Source organism: Perna viridis, chromosome 13 (assembly GCF_037379345.1).
Source record: "Perna viridis isolate PV_CMFRI_1.1 ecotype Kerala chromosome 13, ASM3737934v1, whole genome shotgun sequence".
In the NCBI taxonomy this organism is placed as follows: Eukaryota; Metazoa; Mollusca; class Bivalvia; order Mytilida; family Mytilidae; genus Perna; species Perna viridis.
Genome location: NC_142457.1, coordinates 10,501,868 through 10,524,604, shown reverse-complemented (window position 1 = coordinate 10,524,604; position 22,737 = coordinate 10,501,868). Strand labels below are relative to the sequence as shown.

At 34.6% G+C, this 22,737-nt stretch overlaps 1 protein-coding gene and 1 pseudogene across 1 annotated transcript; one reads left to right on the top strand and one right to left on the bottom strand.

Annotated features, from left to right (window-relative positions):
• Window positions 1–7,372: 7,372 nt before the first annotated feature.
• LOC148599532 (uncharacterized) lies at window positions 7,373–17,713 on the bottom strand. Its single transcript, XM_088558970.1, has 4 exons — window positions 17,625–17,713; window positions 12,492–12,899; window positions 9,594–9,691; window positions 7,373–8,998 (listed from the first exon to the last, which is right to left on the bottom strand). Exons 2-4 carry the CDS (start codon window positions 12,897–12,899, stop codon window positions 7,405–7,407), a joined length of 2,100 nt encoding a protein of 699 aa, XP_088415096.1. The 5' UTR covers window positions 17,625–17,713; the 3' UTR covers window positions 7,373–7,404.
• A 2,151-nt stretch (window positions 17,714–19,864) lies between these two features.
• LOC148599531 (uncharacterized) lies at window positions 19,865–21,729 on the top strand (annotated as a pseudogene).
• Window positions 21,730–22,737: the final 1,008 nt, after the last annotated feature.

The window sequence follows — 22,737 nt, the reverse complement described above, 5'->3', positions numbered from 1 at the left end:
AATCTAAGAATACTTTTTCAATCTGCATATGCTATATTTTTAAGAAATACTTGTACTTTCCATATACAGATCTGCACTTTTGAGAAAATCATACATTTATCTCCCACTAAAATCAATTAAAAATCAAGAACGATAACTCTTGCAAAGTGCTTATTTCATGCACATCTATATAAATTTTATCTCAAAATGGCAACACCCAAATGAAAATCAAAGACTTGATATGTGATCTATGACGGTTTCTGAACAAGAAATGAAAATGAATTTGGTGGGTTTTTGACATGCATGAATCACCTCTTGTCTGATTTGCCAAAGACTGATACTTAAGTAACATTTTTTTTTGAAACGTTTTTGAGGGTGTTTGATTTGTGACAATCATTGAGTTCCAATTCATTCTTGCATGTTTTTTTTTTGGGGGGGGGGGGTGGGGGTGGGATGGGGGTTATTGTGGAATTTCGCTGAACAATTTACTTTTTTGTTTTTTCCATACTTTATGATATCAGCGATTCATGAAAATAAAGACATTGGAATTAAATCATATGAAAAACTCCAGTATTCGTGTGTTGTTCCGATAATGATCTATGCTTCCGGAATATGGGACTGTCGCAAATTCCAAAGTTTAGAAAATATTGAAAACCGAGCAATCCGATATTTCATGGGAGTTGATCGGTTTGCACCACTGCTCGCAGTTTACGGAAACATGGGATGGATACCGTGTAGCTATAGACAATTGATTAAAAATCATTCGCCTTTGGAACCGCATTTTGTTATTTGACGATGATCGTATCACTGAGATTGTTTTCAATTACGATTTCGAAAGAGAAGGAACAACTGTACTCCTACAATGTAAGAGGTTGGAATTCCGTTCCTCCATACCTCAACCTCTTACTTCCGAGCGCCATATTGCATACCGCTCGTTCCGACGTTCTTTGAAATCGGCTGAATTATTATAAAATATTTACTATTTAAAACATTTTATACAATTTCTTTAGCATATCACGAGAGAAGGTGAATAAACTGACGAAAAACAAATGACCTACCTGATTAGAAAAGCCAGTAATCCTGGAAATCCTTTATAAAAGCTGTATAAATGAACTTCATATATGGTTTTTAGCTTTTTAAATGTGTAATTCCGGTTGATAAAATTACGGATTTTATAATTTGAAAAACGTATATTAAAGAGTAATCAATGGACAGGGTTATAGCGGTAATCAAAAGAATGTTATCCAGGGAGAAAGACAGACATGTAAAACAGACATACACAACAAAGAACATAAAGTAACTAAAATCATACATCATCCACTAAAAATTGGGAGCATGGACCGCCAATGAATTGCTATTACAAACGTTAAGTTCATTTTATCAAAAATATATTGCATTCCGTAAAATTAGTGGACTAATTCCAAATTGCTGGTTACTACGGCAACTGTACAATTGTTTATGTTCTCCATGTGACAGAAATTCAATTGAGGACGAGTCATATTTTGTGGTAGACTATCCGTATTACCAGGACACTAGAAGTAGAATTTTTTACGACATATATAGCAACTTTTTAAGTTTTTAGTTTTGATAATAAACTGCACTATCTGATGCAGAATTATTCCCGAAAGACTGCCAAATACACTGTCGATGCTTATTATAAAAGACGCAGTATGTTATATGACTGCCTTACAACTATTTGAAAAACATTTACAGCTTATGCATGTTTTGATTAAGGTAAACATAATGCATAGCGACGAAAATGTTAAATTTTGGTAGTGAAAAGTGACTTATAGGCCAATCGGACCGGTTGTTTGATAAACGAATGAAAATTGGAAATATAATTTCTGTAGACACATGTCACTATAATAAATAATCTATTTACTTACTTTCTTTCTGAAGAAAAATAATTGCTTATTTCATTTTGTTTTAAGAACGTTAAATTTCGGTAATTTTATCGTCGACAATGTCGCTAAAGCAGTAACATATGGGACTAATGTAAAATATATATAAACATTTTCAGCAAAACTTAAATTTTAAACCTACCGGAATTCAAATCGACCAGAAAACACATTAAAAAATGTGACTCCACGTAATACATTGAGGATACGGAGATTTTAGGCTAGTCTGTTATATATACGGATCAGCACATCCTGTGTATAGATGGGAATTAATCAGTCGTACAAAGGTTTAAATAATTTGCATTTAAAAGAGTATTCAAGGGAACCAAGGTTATAGCGGTAATCAAAAGAATGTAATCTTGTGACAAAGACAGACATGTAAAACAGACATACACAGCAAAGAACATAAAATAACTAAAATCTTATCTACAAAGTAACAAAAGCAAATGAGCAACTCTGACTCCACTAAAGACTGGGAGCATGGACCAGGTGCACTGGTAGGGTAAGCGTCCTCTGCTTTTCCAGAAACACCCGCCGAGTTGTTCATAAAAAGTCAAGTCCGTGGTAGGCGAGAGAGGAAAGGAAAATTATGACACGTTAAACAAAGCAGTTTTCATGTCGCAGATGGATTTAACGTAGCGATCCATGAGTTCATGATGACGACCATAAAACTTCTGTAGTGATGACTTCAATCTTGCAGCAACATATCCCTGTTCCAGAAGCCTATTTGTGAAAAGTTTAGCGCGATACAAAAAGTTTGCGTAGTTTCGGAAAGCTCTGGCATAACGTATGAGCTGTGATATGAGCACTCCAAATGCAGATGCTGAAGGGATGTTGCCGAAGATGAAATGAAAGTAGACAATTCTGAATGAAAAGTCATAACATTTGTCGTAAAGTTTGGCCAATAGTTTTCCTTTACAATGGGTTTCTAAGTGTAAGTAAAAATATGAGCCTGTCCTCACAGTGTCTAGAGTATCCTTTATTTCAAGTTCTTTGGGGTAAATTCGATGTATCAAATCCCCGAAATTAGGATTGTTTAAAGAGAATACTTATCTGTATGGCGGTCTCATAACTGCTATTATTTTCTACGTTTACCACTGATAATAAAATTTGGATGTAAAACATCTAACAGACAAAAAAAAATGTTGTTTTGGGCTTTGTCTGCTGGTATGACAACATATTTGTCATGTATAGTAGACAAGGTTTTTGCTACATCGGAGTCTTTGAAAACTGATATAGCATTGGCACTCATTGATCTACTTATAACTTTCATTCGTTTCAAAATTAAAGACCTCACGGCCTTTAACAACTCTGACAGAGAATCAATGTCTTCATGTTCTCGTTTTATCCATTTTCTTGCGGAGTCCTCCACGGAATCCATAACAGCTTTAAAATTATAATTCCAATATCATGGAGCATGGTTTACGGTACTTGGGACCTTTAGAAATGATGTTACGTAGAGATTCGTTTTCGATGATGGTTACATCTCCAGTAACGACGTGACCGGAAGGACCATATTTGGATGGAGAGTTTTTGCAAGAACAGTCAGGTGGTTTAACAATGAAGGCCCCTAATCCTAAGGTTCTGCAACAGCCTTTTATAATTAAAAATTTTGGATGCAATGGTGAAGTAGATGAATATGAAATAATTGGTATGGATTTGTCTTTGAAATATGAGGGAATTTTGTTGGTAACGTTTTTTATGGAGGTTGTAAGCCAAATTAATTGTATCTAACCTTCGTTGACAAACGGTAGTGGACGAAATGATCGCTTTTCTTCATTTTGACTTTTCACACAAACTGGTTGAGAGAGTCTGTGGAAACCAATATCCAGAATGATGGAAACAAATCTGTATAATGATGAGGTAGGTTCAGAAACAGGAGTGTCAAGACTTGTTTTGTAAAAGGAGTGTAGTAGAGTGAGAGGTATAGAATAGAGTTTGGTTCTAATGTGATGAAGTCCAAGAGGATTTTGTATGAAAGGAAGGAGACCATCTATGGAGACATTGTGTAACTTAGGTGACGTATAGTGGCGATGGCCATGACTCCTTTCCCGTCTTGCATTTTTTGTCAAATAAATTCATTACATTTATTCTATTGTTATATTGGCTTGAAAGGTTTCCTAGACTGTTGATGTTGTCATTGCATCCATAAGGTATTGCAGTACCTAGTCTGCGGATTCAGTACTCCTCTCTTTCCCTTCGACAGGTTTTACTTCGAACTGGACTGTTCGTAGGACGGTAATTTTTTTTCTAAAATACGAACTTTAATAGAGAGAATTAAATGATCTTGTTGATTAAAATGTTGATAACCTGTGGGGAATTTGGTGGTTCTTATTAACCGAACATTCTTTTGTTTAATCGTTCTTGTGTTTCACCGACATTTATTAGAGAGGATTGAATGATCATGGTGGTACTTATTCCCGAACATTCTTTTGTTTCACCGACATACACCAAACCATATAAGTTGCATTCTAATCCAGATATTAAGTTTGTTGATTTGCAACTTATGATAATCAAACGATTAACTCTGTTCCATCCAAGGAAACTACATCCGAAATGATCACTATTTATAGCTGTAGGTTGGTGCAAACTTATAATCGCATCGTAGAGCTGAAATAAATCATTAATTTTCAGAAAGAACGTGCATGTGTTGTTTTACAGTTCCACTAAGTGCTGACTGTTTACACACCATACACATACACATATTACTATTGTTTTTATTGGAATAATTACTCCACGATTAAGATAGTATGGTCAATAAAAAAAATCATTCTACAAAATACATATTTGCAAAAACGAAACTTTATAATCATGATCATTTGTCCTCAGACCGTTAGGTAACACTTCTCAGCTAACTCTAAAGTTAAATAGGTTTAAGAAATTCCAACCAAAAAAAAATAAAAGTACATTATTTTGTGTATCCCCGAATCTAAAAAAGGATATGTATTGATGTAAATGAATCATATTCGTTACTATGTTTTTATCCCGGATTTATTTTTTCTTTTTAAAATCCGTTCATATGGAATATGTTTCAGTCTCTGAACCGATCCGGGCAACGATTTGACAAATCGATGACCGGTGACCGACCTGATCACACTTTTATTATGTAAATTGACGAATGATCAATTAAAAATAAAACGAATGTAAAATAAATTTACAAATAGATGTTTGAATATATTGCATTATGTAAACTTGTGTAAAATTTACAAAGAAAACAATGTAATACGTATAATGCAATGACCGTTCTGTTGTCATAAGATGCGATCACCGGTTTAATGGATCGGTTCGACAGATCGATGGCAGATCAGAAATTGGTCGGTGATCGATGACTGATCGCAATTTTTGTTGCACGGGTCGCTTCAGTTACTGTAGGTCTAAAGTGGATCACAAGTTGGAATTTATTTTTGTAACCTTAATCTTTAACTGCAATGCTTTTATTCAATTAACATAATTAAATCATTTTTGTCGCATAAAATTTATTAAAAAACAAGAAGTTATACCACACAGTATTTCTAGAAATTCTAGAAAATGACATTGTATACTTACGCCACTTGACTTGAGTTTGTTAATAGATCAAAGTAAGCATTTCTCTCTTTTTCTGGCATCAATTTTATTTATGTCTTTTGTTAGAAAATTGAGGAGTTGATCGCTTATGTCGCCAATACGTATATTCAATGCCTTTGAATTTTCGCCCACGATCAACCAGGTTCTCTTTTTGGTTGTTTGTTAGAGGTGTTGTTATGTCCTTATGGGCATCTAACTTTGCCATATATCTATTCAAACACGTGTATTCGATGTTATATATCGTAATTTTCGATACACCAGCGTTTTTACACTGTTTTGGAAGACAAGTTTCCAAATCTCCAGGTAACAAGTCCTTCCATATGTAACCAGATGGGGTAGGTAATTCAAAATTTCTTCTTGTTTTGATGTTTTCGAAAAAAAATATAGCGCAACTATAGCCTTGAACAGCATTTTTTATGATTTTGTTAATCGGCCCCCTTTAACTTTTAATATATTCTGTTTTTGACTTCTCTTGTCCATCAGCAGAAGCAAATCATATCAAATTTAGGTCATTAGCTGTTTTCTATACGAATGTTCCTAATTTCTGGACAGGTTATATGAAATAACGTGGTCTTCGACATTTTACACTTATTAACTGTACAAAAAGTATTTTTTATAACCGATTTACAACTTTAATACATTCCTCGTAATCTAAATTCTAATGGAATCGACGTTAATGACGTCATAGTACCAAAGCAAGTTATATAAATGTTTTGCTCAAAGAGAATCAATTAATCAATATCTTCAAATAGTAAAATATAAGGTCTAATTGTATAGCACGAGTGTTAATTTCTTTACCACTTCATATACATAAAAAAACCTTCCCATCCCATGAATCCACATCCATGTTATTTCGTATTACCCATTTAAAACTTTGATACATTCCTCATAATCTATACTCTAATAGAATCAAATCCTAATGTTTAGAGTTTGTTCGTTATCAAAACATTACTTTGAATCGTGGATTCTGAACCGGTCGACGTTAATGACGTCATAGCACCAAAGCAAGTTATGTAAGTTTTGCTCAAAGAGAATCAATCAGACAGAAATCTTCAAATGGTAAAATATAAGGTCTTAGGTTTGAAGCCACCTTATATACGAAGCAAAGACTGCAAGTAGAACAAACGGAATGTTTAACTATGTTAGGATAGGTAGATCAAAGTTAAAACAAGTAATTGTACGAAATAAGACTACATGTATAAAATAAAGGTAAGAACACGGTTAGATTTTGAGTATAACAGTAACGTTTAATGTCGTTAAATAATTTGACTTGTGGTACTTTCATGCAATACTGAATTGAATTTGACCCCAATATCTTTACATGTGTTTGATAAGAACAGCGACGTTTGCTTTGATGTCTGTGCCTTGAGTTCATTTTTGTATTAAACTTGATTTTTGGTTTGGAATTTTGCAGTACAATTCACTTTGTTCTTTCCATACTTTCGTTTTAAAAAGACGAAATGGCTTATCTCGTTTTATTTTAAAAACGTAAACGTTTGAGATTTTTAGCGTCATATGTGCTTATTTAATCGGTTCTGAACGTATTCGCATTTACATATAAAAATCTGAGTGTTACGTTATTCTTTACATAGTCATTATAAAGTCTTAAAGTTTACATCACATCAAACATCTGGTTTCTAGTTAAGCAACTCCATTCTGGGTGTTAACTTGTTCGTTTTATATCTTGAAAGCAGTACTTCCGATTACAAACGATACAAGGAAGCATGATAAAAGCTTAGGTTGCCTCAATGTGTCTTCAATTTTTTTTAATTGTCACCATTCTGAACATGGTAGATAAAAAAAGGAACACGATTCAATGGTCTAGAATTAACACACGGAATTTGATATTTTTGCAATATGCGTTCGGGATATTAAATGTTTCGGGAACTTTCAATTTTATTACGATTTTTTGTAATCAAAACATATACGTGTTCATAAATAATCTGAATTTTATTGGGATCAGTTATTTCTTTTTTGTATACGACTCCGTCCATGGACATTCGTTGCTGTATTTACAGAAAAACATCAAAAATATATCTCCATCATGGTTGCTAGGCAAATCGTCACCTTGGAAACGATACCTCATAAGGTAGGCATCCCCTAAATTTTCTCCGTACATTTTTGGCGTTTTTGAATTGACTTTGATTACACCAGAACATCTTTCATACTTTGGTGGCTTTGATCCAGGTACTTTACAGCGCGCCTCACATACATTACCAGCAGGATCATAAGCCATGACAAACGATTTAACTGTTTCATTTCTAACAGGACGTTTTATTGCAACATATGCCACTGCTTCCGAAAGTGCCTGTCGCTCATCGACAATGGCGTAGTCGGTGTACTTTCCATTATAAGAAAATCCAGTGGATTTTACCATGATCTTATAAGCTCCAGAACCAGCAGCTCTAATTTTTCCATATGATGCTGGTTTTCCTTCCTTGATCTTTTTCCATAGTCTAGGATAGTTTTGGGGATCATACAAATCCTTGTCTGCTATAGAAAGGGATTCTTGTGGTTTGTTCTCGGCGACTTCTTCGAGCACTCGTTGGTATTTAGCCGTTTCCACATCAAAGTGTGCTCCTGGTCGCCGTTTGTAAACAATACGTACAGGAATAAATCCCCATGCCTTCGCTGTAACTTTGTCATTTAATTTGAATGTATTCTCTACAGTGTAATCAAGTGGTGAGCTTCGAGCTGGTACATTCCATGTCTTTTTATCCCGTCGTCTGTAACTAACAGACCTTTTCTTGATATTTTTTTTTAATCTTCTGTCATGTGATGCAGCTTTAAATGCATTTGTGACCTTGAATTCGTCCTTTTTGGGGCTTCGCATTACACCAAACCATGTATGATTTTTTTTCTCATCTACTGTAAGGCTTATCGAATGGCATACCTGCCTTGTGTCATCTTTGATTATATCAGGGGAGTTTCCACAGTTTGGGTAAGACGGAGACTTTTCCCAAGCAATCATAATTTCATCAGAGAACATGTTGTCGTACCCGTGTTTGTGAGTGAGATTGAGATTTAAATACCGATCAATCATTTCCATCTTAGCATCCGGTTTGTGCCAATTATCATTGGTGTTCGGATAATCATTTCCTGGGTCAATTCCCTCGTCTTTTCTCTGATGAATTCTGAACTGTTCCCATACGTAATCAATAAAATTGTGGTGACAAAAGAAGATTGGGTCACAAGGTGCCCAATTAAGGTCACCCATTAACCCCCCAATGATAACATGAACACTGTTGTGGTAATGTTCAATGTTGAAAATTCCTGGTACGGCACAAACCTCCCTTGTATGCCTTTTAGCCATTGTCTGTCGTATATTTTCGTCAGTTATAAATGAACCACCATTGAAGCCGTTACGTTGTAGTTTTACATTAGTAGGGGTGGTCCAATTTTTAAACGGTCCGGACTTCACAATTCCATTGAAATTCCCAAAGTATTTTTGACTACTGAGGATGGTATCTCGAGGGTTGTTCATATTATAATCAAGCCTTGTGTCACAGTACGGTAACATAACTGTTGGATTTATATCCCACACGGCTAACTGTAATCTGAAATAAACAAATAAAGACAGTATACTGCAGAACGTAATGTTAATGAGAAGTAGGATATGATCCGAGGTCTAGGGATTGGAATAAAAAAAAGAATTAGCAAAATTTAATTATAACCTGCAACTCCTATTTTTATTTGTATTTCATTGGAACCCCCTTTATTATGTCTGCGTCTAAATCTCAAAATCCATTCAAAAGTCGCCCCCCCCCCCACAACCGCCCAGACATACTCCTCTGAAACAAACACTATTTACCACTGCTACAATGTGTGTCATATCACGGACCATTCGTTTCTAAATCGTTGGGTTGAAATTGCAGAAGGTTCCATAGACAATAAATGCAGCTTTTTGCTGTTGAGAGTCATATTCCCTACATGGATATAAGAGATCACCTTAAACGATCCTAACTCTTATGGTAAAGTACGCTTAAAATAAATGGGTATGAAGTGTAGTTTAATTTCAGATTAGTATCATATATTCTGAGGTAACGCCTAAATTCTTCCGACCACCAAAATAATTCCGGTACTATTTGTCAAGTTTTCGAAAGATTTAAAAGTCTCTTATACACTTCACGCTTAGTAAGTAATGCTACCTACATCAACAGAAAAACTCTGTGCCATCCCAAAAATCCGCATCCAAAATGAGCACCCTGTATTGCTGTTTGTTGATGTAAGTTTGAAATTGCATCGTAGAACTAAAAAAATATCATTAATTAATTATTAAAAGTCTTGCTAATTAAATAACTACACCCCAAAAGATACTGCAAATGTTCTAAATAGAATAATTACTGAGCAATAAACACAGGGTCGAATGAAATCTAAAGCCAAGTTTGCAGACGACGTTATATTGAATTACACTTATGTGGTGTGTGTGTGTGTGTGTGTGTGTGTGTGTGTGTGTTTGCTTTAGAACTATCGGTGCACCTGGTCCATGCTTTCAGCTTTTAGTGGAGTCCGAGTTGCTCAATTACTTTTGTTACTTTGTATTATCTTGGTTATTTTTTGTTCTAAGTTGTGTTTGCCTGTTTTGGTCTTGGTTCCCTTGATTACTCTTGTAACTTTACCATATTTTGTGTTTCGCAATTTAACTTAAAGTATACGACATGTTGTTAAAATGAGTAAACGGTCAGCAGTCACATTTGAACCAAATATGTAGAAAGTTCAAGATTTAATTGTATACAAGGAGCGCTTGAAAGTTAATATTATATAGATGGCAGTATTTTATCGAATGTTATCAGAGTAATAAATTTCAGTAATTCACACTGAAATAAATTCGGTAATTTGACTCTCGCACTTTCTCCCGCTTAAACGTCACGACTTTGATACCAATCCGCCAATCACAGAATTTTAAAATTCATATTGAAAATATGGATAAATTATAAAGAAAATCTTTATATAATAAACAGTATAATCAAGTGGTTATCGTGCATAAACCAAACATTATCACTCGTGCCAAGAATGCTTGAGGATTGAACTCGTGCGCGGAACAAGTTCCGCACACTCATTACATTTAGGCGTTCTTCGGCACTCGTGATGATATTTTGGTTATTCACTCTTTCCAATTAATTATCCTATGAATACCTATCGGTAGGAAAGCCAAATCCAGCACCATCCAGGGGCTAGATTTTTGTAATATCATTTCTGATACATGCAACAAAGACTGTGTTTTAGACTGTTTAAATTTTAGTGCTAGGTTTAATTACTAAATATCTGTAATTTGTGGTCGGATAAATTTGACAACTGGGCTGGTAAATACCCTAGCTCATCCACCAGTAGTGGCATAGTCATTGTGGTTTCTAAGTGTTAATTATTTCTTTCTCACGTATTATATAATCATTTTTCACCATCGCAAAAAGGAGACGTATTAATGTAAATATTTAATAATCGTTAAATTACTTTTGTCTTTTTTTCCACGCCTTATATTTTCATTTTTTTAGCTGACCTGGCCAAAGACTATATGAATTATTGCCATCACTCAGCGTCTGTCGTTGTCATCTTCCGTCGTCGTCGTTAACATTTTCTTTTCCTCTTGACCAATTATAAAACCAAACTTTCTCCGTTATACAGAGAACTGATGTAGGGATTTTTGCAAGTCGAAAAACCCGGCCGCCGTTTATAAAAATAAATCATAGGGATCAATCAGAAGTTTTTCGCAAAACTGTTAGGTTAAACCAATTTTCTTCAATTGCTGAAATTATCCTTATTTTGAAGCATAGAAAGTCTGCAGGGATCAAATTTGTCGTACGACTCCTTGTTAGATTTATTGTCCTTGAAAGGTGAAAAATGCCGTTTTCTTTACAGTTTTCGGACAATATCTTGAAAGCTATGATATATAGACAGAGACTATTATTGCTGAAATAATCACCATGATAAGGCTAACAACAGTCTTCAGAGATCGAAGGTGTCGTACGATCCTTGTTAAAGAGATATTTTCTTTGAAAGGTGGAAAATGACATTTTTTTTTTGTTTGTTTTTTGTTTTTGTTTTTGTTTTTGTTTTTGTTTTATAAAGATGTTTTGGAAGTTTTCAGCCAACGTCTTGAAAAATATACTTCATATAAAAAAGAGACCTTCAATTGATGAAATGATCCTAATGATAAGTCCTACCAAAGGTGAGTCAAATCATTTGGAGAATGTTTAGAGTTTTTGTCCTTATAAGGTAAAAATTTACCTAGGTGAGCGATTCAGGCTCCTGGGAGTCTCTTGTTTAGACAGTGGAGGATATTTAGCTGTAAAATGGTGTGTCACGTGCCATTATCTTGTCTGTTATATATTTTCTTTCTAGTAAAGTGTAGTTCAGAAGCATTTTCTTTTTGTGTGAAATAAGAATTCAAACGTGTCGGTCGTGTTGCATGTTTAACTACATATGACCCATCTTATTTTTGCATACTTAAGTCAACTGTTTTACCTGTCTAGAGATAGTGATAAGTTTAATATTTTCATTGTAAAATTTTAATAAAATTTTGTATTAATAATGAAAGATGCGTGAAATTAAAACCTCTCAGTTATGCATTTGGCTATCTATTTCTATAGTCCTTCTTGTATACAATTATTGTTATTTATTTTATTTATTTATTTTTTATTTAAATATTCCCAATAATTTATGGAATGACTGTTACAGTTTTTCATCTATGAAGAAAACAATCAAACACGTGGTGCACACTAAATAACCTGGGTATTGCTTATTTAAGTGTGCAGCGCGCGTATTGAGGTTATTTCAAATAGACCGAACAAATTTTAGTGATTCCTAATAATTTAATTTCAGTATCAAAATTTAACAAGTATAAATCAATAAAAAAAGTTGATTACGTCACAGAAACATAAAATTTGGACTATAATTTTTCATTCAATCAGAAACATCGTACATTTATGTATATGATTCTAACGTATATCGAATTTTGCAACAAATATGATTGTGTGTTTTTTTTTTTTTATGTATGTCCTTATTTTTGCTAGACCTCGCCCAAAAGTAACGTGGCACTGTAAGTGTACTTACCCCACGTGTCTTGAGTTTGTTAAGGGCATTGAAGTAAGCTTTCCTCTGTTTTTCCGGCATCACTCTTATTTCTTGTCGTTTGTGCAAAAAGTGAGCAGGTAATCGAGTCGATCGCTTACGTCGCCTATACGCATATTCAATGCCCTTGAACTTTCGCCCAAGATGAAGCAAGTACTCTTTCTGACTGTCTGTAAGAGGCGTTATCATGTCCTTATGGGCATTTAACTTCGCCATATGTTTATTCAAACACATATATTCGATGTTATACATTGTTAATTTTGATAGATCTGCCTGTTTACACTGGTTTAGCAGACAGTCTTCCAAATCTCCAGGTAACCAATCCTTCCACATGTAACCATGGATTCCACATCCGGCAAATGTCAAAAATAAGAGATGGATCAGCCCCATCTATACATGAAAGATCAAAATTAAAACGTAGAACAATATTGGTTGGTATAATTCATTATGTAGTAAGATTTAAAAGTTTTAGTGGTATAGTCCCTTTTTCGGGGTTTTTCGCGGTGGACTGATCAGGGCGAGGAATAATACCCTAAAAAAACTATTTTGAACCCTTTGAAACGAACGCATACTTTTCTTTAAAACCGTGAAAAATGATACCCGCGTTAATGTTTACTAGACAGAATCTAAGAAAAGTAGCAACCGCGCGAAAATTGATCCATATACAACCATTATAATGCCAACGGTAGTCAAACATATCAGTGCTATCTGGGGTGTACGTTTTCACATGAACCATGTAATTAATGTAACGTGACCATCTAGTTATATGAAAGACTAGGATTTTCGAAATGAGCATATGTTTATGTAAAATTAATGCAAATGCACTTTTTCAGTGGTTGGAGGTTGGAACCCACTATTTTGTTTTAGCGTTTTGTTTATTTTGTGAAAATATTGAAAAAGTGATAAAAGGATAGCCTGGAACCCCCTTTTATTAATTCTTGACATCGACCCCACTCCCTTCCCCATTTTAAATATGTTTTATCCATCTGCTCTTCTTTGTTTAATATTTGTTCATATTTTTATAAGTGAACTGAATACAGCATCATTTGTTGAAAAAACATACAAGTCCATATGTTCATTATTTTTTAGCGTTTGAAAATTACGGCGGAGTGATGTTAGCCTGAGTTCCTTACTAATTAAGGTTACAGACCACCAATTCAACCAATGAGCATTTGGAACGTACGCAAAAATAATCCTACATTTTATAGGTGCATTTTGCTTCTTGTGATGTGAAGCCTAATCTCCATAATGATTTTTAAATATACCCCTATCTTGTGAAAACACTGGGATTTCCCATGCTATTTATAGACCCTTCACTTCCGGTGACCAGTACTGCACTGCAAGTCTGCTAACCCCACATGCCATTCTGAGGATTGTGAGCTGACATATGTAGAATCATGCTGATATATAGTCCTCTGCAGGTTAAAGTTAAGGTAAAGTCCAGAGAAGCCATTGAATATTGTGAAATTAGCATAGAAGCCTATGGGAAGTGGAATTAGTGGTTTTTAGCCTTAACCCCTGGAGAAATGTATCATAAAGCAAAAAAATTCAGACATTTCATGTGAAAAGTAATATTATGTTATAACAACTACTCAGACAAAGGTGCCGACATGAGAACCATATATAAGGTGAAATAAGTGAATATGGTGTGAATCGAGCATGATATAATTAAGATATACAGGGCCGTAGCCAATTTTTCTGATTGGGGGTGCGAACTGATCACTGATAAGCAATTATACGTGGTTATCTTGTATGATTTCTCTTTAATTGCAGACTAAGGTGTAAAGCAAAGTTTTTTTTTATTTTCAAAAAGGAAATATTATACAAACGACTCAGAATGTGACAAAAGTTATGTTTTTATCTGGCCAAATGGTCTAGTGCGCTGGACTTTGTGCAGGCGGTGTTGCCATAGATGTCACAGCGGTACGAGTTCGAGTCCCACCGGAGGGAACGACCAAACATACGCATCGCAAATTTGATCGGAAATTTGACAGTTCTAAAATCGTTGGGAATTTTTCAGACTCTTCTATAAGTTTACATCTTCTCTGTATCAGTTTGATCCGATGAAACAGTGTAGCGAATAGAGTCGTCACATTCTGAGACGTTTGTATTATATGTAAATCAGCCTTTGGCTTTTTTTGGTTGTGTAGTGATCTTCGAAATTTTATTAGGTTTTTTTCTGTCATGAAGGTATATGGACTGTATTCGTTGACTAGATTCTATACGAATATTACAAAAATATCGTTATGGTAAATCGTCCGTATATATGCGAGGTATATATATGGTTTGGACAATCGGCATCCCTCCTTGGGGACGGATTTAGTATTAGGTGCACAGCTTTTGTTCGATGGGTTGCAACGTCCTTGATCTTTTTGACTTGGCCAAGCATCCTGTTTGTCGGCTTCTTTGGAATTCATTAATATGTTCCCCAAACGAAATGGGGTAATGTATTGTTTTTCGTCGGTTTTTATCATCATCATTATCATTATTATAAATTTCCGACCGTAAAATTTTGACCGCATATCTTCTCAAAACGGTTAGAATAACTTGGGCTTCTGGTCGGCAATATTGAAATTAAAAAAAATGGTCGAAATTCTAAGATGGTCACCAGTGAAAATTTGAAAAAAAACAAACAACTTAAAAACAAGAGGCTCCCAGGAGCCAGAAACCCTCACGTGGTTAAATTTTGCCTTTCAATGGCAATATATTAAACAAGAAGTTGTCCAACAATTTTGACTCAAGAAAACATTGATAGGACTTATCATAAGGATTATTTCAGTAAATGAAAGTCTAAATCTATCATAGTTTTCAAGAAATTGGCTGTAAAAAAAACCTGTCATTTTCCCCTGTCAAGGGCAATAACTCTTATAAGAAGGCGTCTGACAAATTTTATGCCTGAAAACTTTTGTAGTCCTAGAAATAAGGATCATCCCACTATTGAAAGAATTTGGTTAAACCTAACCGTTTTGGAGATATTTGTGAAAAACTACTGTCAGACTCCTATGTTCTATTTTTAGTAACGCCGGCCATGCTTTTCGTCGGATCAAAAATCCCCACATCAGTTCTATGCATGATACCCCAAGGAACATTCATACTAAGTTTGGTTCCAATTGGTCGAGTAGTGTCAGAGGAGAAGATTTTTGAAAGAAATAACATTAAATATACCGAGAAAAAACGTCGAAAAAGGGCAATAACTCCAACGTGGCTGAACAGATCAAAATAAATATTTCACCGCAGATCGATCTCATCATGCTGAACACTTTTACCCGGTCAGAATTGGGTCTAACCTAACCGTTTTGGAGATATATGCGAAAAACTATTGTCTTACCCCCCTATGTTCTATTTTTAGTAACGGTGGCCATGTTTTCGACGGATCAAAAATCCTCTCATCAGTTCTATGCAGGATACATCAAGAAACATTCACACCAAGTTTGGTTCCAATTGGTCATGTAGTTTCAGAGGAGAAGAGTTTTGAAAAATTGTTAACGACGACGACGGACGACGACGGTCGCGAAGGGATGGCAGTAGCTCACCTGGCCTTCGGCCAGTTGAGCTAAAAATAAGCATAGAGCCGTAGAAACTGGTTTTAGGGGTCTTTTGTGACAGTGGGAATTTTTGGTGAACATCTGCGTTGGTATCCAAAACTATTGGTACATGTACTAGTTTAAGTTGTCTTTGTAAAAATCGAATTTAACAAAATCGGAAACGGTATGTCTAAAATCCACCGATCTTACAATATACTTTCACCCGAGGAATGCTAGGCTTTTTTTTCAAATGACCATTATTTGATCTTTGCATCACTGGAAATGTTTGGAAAGTTTTAATTTAGAGTGTTTTGATAGAGTTGTCTGCCCCTGAAATGTACATTTTCAGAGCATTCAGTAAAATCATAATTCTTTGTATCAAATTGATATGGGAAATCTTGTCTTTTATTTCTTTCTGCTGTGAAAGTAATAGGTTGTTTTACTTCAGAGACTGGCACTTGGTTTATCATCCCAGTCATTTTTTACAAATTACATGTACAAGATTTCCATATCATTTTAACATGTATTTGATTTTTAGGTAGGTATTACAGGGCATGCAGTTCATTAAGTTTAAAAAATATGAATGCAGAGCAAGTTTTAATTTTTCCTCGAGTTGCCAATTTTGCGTAAACTTTATTTACATGTACAATAGACCCGTTTGTCTGATGGGTAGTCAGCCCGATACATATACATGTCACGCATGCTTATCGACTATCCCACAGTTACGGTACAAGGATCCATCTGTATGAACGATGCATGTACTATCAAATTTGCTTTCATGCAAATAATTGTGATATATCATGTACATTGTAATGAAAATTAGGTCAGACTTGTAGTTTGGTTTGCGCTGTTTTTTCTTCTGTTTGTTCGTTTTTTGTTCGTTGTGTTTATCAATTTGTTCTTTTTGTGTTTTTCTTTTTTCTTGTCGCACCCTAGATTCCCCTTTTTCCAGGTAGCCTGAGAAAGTCCGTTGCGATAGCCAGGGAAGCTTCCCCAACGGCAGCTCGAGAAAGCCTGTTGTGATAGTCAGGGAAGCTTCCCCAGTGATAGCCCGAGAAAGTCCGTTTCGATTGCCAGGGAAGCTTCCGCCCGAGTAAGCCCACTGTCCGTTTTTTATCCATAGGTTTCCTTTCATTTGCACATAGTCGTTTTTTCCTCTTCTTTTAACATGTTTGGCCCCCCCCCCCAAAACAAAAAAAAAAAAAAAAGATAGAGAGAGAATTATGCATATGATCTAGATACAAATAAAAAAAATTCACGAAATTAACATTATCTAAATAAATAAAATTTCAACCTGGGACCGATGATCTGGTATTCACGCTATACAGGTACTTACATGTACTTCACTGTTGGTACTGCATGTTTACATACATGTACTATTAGATTTTGGTGTAAGGAAGTTGACCATAGTTAAAGCCAGGGGTAATTATAATTTGGGGATAAAGACTAGACCCTTATAAGTAACCCAAAGTAATAGAGAAAAACCGACATCAAAAGAATAAATGTTACGACATTGAATACCAGGTTCCCGCCAAGGTAAGCATTCGGAGAAAGTGTCATAGGGAAAATAATTTAAAATTAAGACACTTACCCTGTTGTTGCTGAGTGCCACAAACCAATACCTTAGGTCTCACCTTCTTTTCTGGTAGGTGACAAAAATATTGAGTTCGAAGTATGTACCGTTTTATTGTACAAAACACCTGGTGCCTTGTCAGTAGCTTATATGAAGTAAAATTAATGAACTTTTTTCTTGTCATTATTTCAAATAATACAGTAGTACGTTGGATTTTCTTTGTTTAAAGACGTAGAAATAATAGGATGAAACTAATTACACGTGATTTCTGTAATCTCATAGAATGAACCATGAAGACATTCTATGGGCCTTACAACACTCCTTTAATAGAAAATATTAAAAATGCGTATTGTACAACCATTTCAGAGAATATGTCACGTAGGCTGGCCTATAATTGGAGGTTTTGGGAAGAAAGGTGAATTCCGGATCGATGTTTTAAAGCCTTTTTAGTTGGAATATGTCTTTTTTCGGCTTTTGAGCAAATATGGGAAAAAAGTTATAGTCTAGAATTATTCTGTTATAAATGTCTGTCAATTGATCGTCAAGTCACGAAGTTAAGAAATCGGCACAATATGATTTTATGTAAAATGGATAAACCAATCAGACATCATATACATTTTGTAACTTGTATTTACATGTATTATACCCGTCCAATGATCTCCAATAAGGGTTAACCTGGATTAAATTTTGAAAAGTATATTCTGCCGACGGGAGTCGCTTGTTCGTCTTCTGCGAAAGCGACATGTTGAGTGTTTCCAGATGCAACACACATGCAGACAGTTAGCTACGAAAAGCATTGGCGGATCCAGTGGGAGAGGATATCCGGGGGTTGGATCACAGCCCTCTTTTTGAAATATGCTGTTGATTTTGTACACATTTGGGACAAAAATAAGCAAATAATAGCCTGAGTGACCCCCTTCTTCTGATACCTCCTGCTGAAAGGGCTCTACACTATACAAGACGCACATGTCGTAGCGTGGCTTATTTTCTGTCTTATATCATATGCATTTCAATTTATGTTATCAAAGGTACTTCTAGCCTCTTTCTGTAATTTTTAATTAATATTTAAATATAGAGCCATGTTTCTCAATAAATATTGAAGATGGACATCTACTAAATCTTGTAATATTTGCGATATACATGTGTTTATATAAAAACCTGCACACCTTAGGCAATAAGTGTGTACCTCTTATACATTTCTATGTAGGTTACAGACCACCAATTCAACCGATGAGCATTTGGAACGTACGCAAAAATAGTCCTACGCAGAAATTACCCCTGTTCCTCATAGTGCTGTGAAAAAAATTCTCAACTTATTTAAAAAACTTAAACAGTTTCTGAAAGGAAAAACATTTCTGTACATTTTATAGGTGCATTTTGCTTCTTGTGATGTGAAGCCTAATCTCCATAATGATTTTTAAATATACCCCTATCTTGTGAAAACACTGGGATTTCCCATGCTATTTATAGACCCTTCACTTCCGGTGACCAGTACTGCACTGCAAGTCTGCTAACCCCACATGCTATTCTGAGGATTGTGAGCTGGCATATGTAGAATCATGCTGATATATAGTCCTCTGCAGGTTAAAGTTAAGGTAAAGTCCAGAGAAGCCATTGAATATTGTGAGATTAGCATAGAAGCCTATGGGAAGTGGAATTAGTGGTTTTTAGCCTGTATCTTCATATTTCCGCACTCCGTCACTATACTGACTATTACGTGCCGTTTGCATGCGTTGCTACCGCAAAAGAACTCTTACTATAAGTGATGAAAAATAGTATTTACACTGAAAATATTTTTTCAATCAAAAGTGATTTTGTTAGTTTTTGTTTTCGTTTTTGTTTTGTTGTTTGTTTAACTATGTACGTGTCTTTCTGTTTAGAAAATTTGTGATGACCTGCTCTTTGAAACTGTCTACTGTAGTACAAAGAACTGCAGGTGTTGGTAGCATGTTCCACTGTATGATTGTATATGGATAATATGAAAATTTATGAGTGTCTTTCTTTGAATGAATTTGTTGTAATGGTAGGGATGTTTATTTTTTGTTCTATTGTCAGATGGTACAAGTAGATTTGTTGGGTATATTGCCCGTTGCCTAGCATTGACAACATATATTGAATGATGGGAATATTAACAGTTGCCTAGTATTGACAACATCTATTGAAAGATGGGTATATTGCCAGTTGCCTAGTATTGACAACATATATTGAAAGATGGGTTTATTGCCAGTTGCTAAGTATTAACGACATATTTTGACAAGATGGGTATATTGCCAATTGGGTATATTGCCAGTTGCCTAGTATTGATAACATATATTGACAGATTGGTAGTGTCTTGCCGGATGCCTGGTTAATTGGTAACATAATTCCGATATATACAAATAAAGGGGATATTACGGAGGCTAAAAACTATAGGCCTATTACATTATTATCTTGCTTGGGAAAAATTTTTACCTCAATTTTAAATCAGAGATTAACTAATTTTACTGATAAACTTGATATTCTTAAGGAAAACCAAGCAGGCTTCGGACAAGAGTACTCTACAACATACCATATTTTTTATTGTATGCTTTATTTGAATAACTGTCTCTAAAGAAGAAAAAACTTTATTGTATTTTCAGAGATTTTGAAAAGCTTTTGATTTTGTTCACAGAATCTCTCTATTTCACAAACTGATATTGAATAATGTTAATGGTAATTTTTTGAAAATAATCCAAAATATGTACAGTGATATTAAATTATATATTGTTCATAACAACAACGTCTCCGATACATTTGCTACTGAAATTGGTGTGCAACAAGGGGAAAATTTTTCACCTTTATTGTTTTCTATGTACTTAAATGACCTGCAGGAATACTTGCAAAAATTTGATGTTAACGGTATTAAGTCCATTTCAGATGACAATGGAAATGAACTAAATCTATATCTTAAGCTATTCCTGTTGTTGTACGCCGATGACACTATTTTATTGTCGGAAACTAGTACAGATTTACAATTATTATTAGATAAACTTTGTTTATATTGTAGCAATTGGAAACTTAAGGATTAACATTAACATAACAAAAGTTATGATATTCTCGAAGGGTAGAATACCAAATACATTAAAGTTCTTTATCAATAACGAAGAATTAGAAATTGTCAAAAGCTATAAATATCTTGGAATATTATTTTCTAAAAGTGGGTCTTTTTTAGCCACTCAAAAGCATAAACGTGACCAAGCTAATAAAGCTATCTATAGCATTATACGAAAATGCGGAACAAACCATTTAACAATTAAATGTCGATTGGATATGTTTGATAAAGCCATCAATCCAATTTTACTTTATGGCTGTGAAATTTGGGGGTTTGAAAATTTAGATATTATAGAAAGAGTTCATCACTTTTATTGTAAACATATACTTTGTTTGAAAAGTCAACATCCAGTTTTATGGTTTATGGGGAATTAGGCAGATTTCCTATTTCAATTATTTTAAAATTAAGGAGGATAAAATTTTGGATTTGACGTAATTTTGCAAGAGAAAACAAGATTTTCTCAATATTGTATAAACTTTTGTTTGTCTTTTATAACAACTATGGGTACGAAAATAAATGGCTAGCATTTATCAAAAATATATTTGATAAACGTATGGCGCAATCCAGAATTATTTTCCAAAGAGTAGATAGTATTATTAGTTTGAACAACGATTAAAAAATCAATTTAGACAACAATGGTCAGCCAATATGAGTGAATCATCAAAAGGTATAAACTATAGACTTTTTAAGAATCATTTCGAATTAGAAGATTATATTTCTGTATTACCATTTAGTTTTGTATATACATTCTGTAAGTTTATAGATGTGGAAATCATCGACTACCGGTGGAGGTGGGGAGGTGGCATAACATTTCAAGAGCGGATAGATTGTGTCAACTCTGCGACTCCCCCGATATCGGCGATGAGTTCCATTACATACTGTCATGTATTTTTTTTTCGAAATGAAAGGAAGAAATATCTTTCCTGTCGTTATTGGCAAAATAATAATATTATGAAGTTTAACCAGTTGTTCCCATCCCATAATTTAACTGAACTAGAAACATTGTGTAGATTTATAAAATATATATCTACTGTCATAAATCCTCCTGGTTAGGTAACTGTACTCATGTACATGAATTTCCACACATGCATTCATATCTGTATTTTGTATATATGTTATTATCTCTTTAACTATGTCATAGTTTTTGAGAATAAAAAAAATCATAGGCATAGGTATATTGTCAGTTGCCTAGTATTGACAGCATATATTGACAGATGGGTATATTGTCAGTTGCCTGGTATTGACAGCATATATTGACAGATGGGTATATTGCCAGTTGCCTGGTATTGACAGCATATATTGACAGACGGGTATATTGCCAGTTGCCTGGTATTGACAACATATATTGACAGATGGGTATATTGCCAGTTGCCTAGTTTTGACAACGTATGTTGAAAACAAATATATGATGGAGAACAACGTCCACGCATATAATTGGTCTTTTTATACCTCCGTTTTTTATTTTCTGCACTGCACAGGCGTTCGTTTAGGGTGATTTGATGGGATATAGTATCAATGGGCGATATTATCCAACACCTAACACTAAGTACCACCCATTGACTGTATATCCCGAAATCTGAAATACGGTATAAAGCCTCGGCTCGAGTTCTTGATTTCAAGCTGTAAAAATATTTCGGCGCAGTCGCTATTTGTTTCCCTCTTTTTTTTTCAAGTTTTGTAATTTTCGTAGCTTAAGCTTGGGAACCCCTTCAAGGAACTTGGTATAAAATAAAGGGACATCCGCAGTCCAGTTTCCAAGCTTACAATTTCCATTAATTCTAAAACGAAAATAAACTGTTATCACAGAGATAAGTCTTGCCTGATGTTGTGTTCGTTAAATATATTTTTTAGTGCTGCTTTCATAATTTGTATAATAATATGAAATTACGAAATTATCATTTTTGTGTTACGGCGACGGGTAGATGAACAAGGTACATAGAGATCAATTAAATTCCCTTTGAGTTTCCTCAAAACAAAAGTAAGTGCAAAGAAAAGAGTAATACAGTACACCCTCATTACATCCCCACCTTTTGGACCGGACTAAATTATGGCGGTATAAGA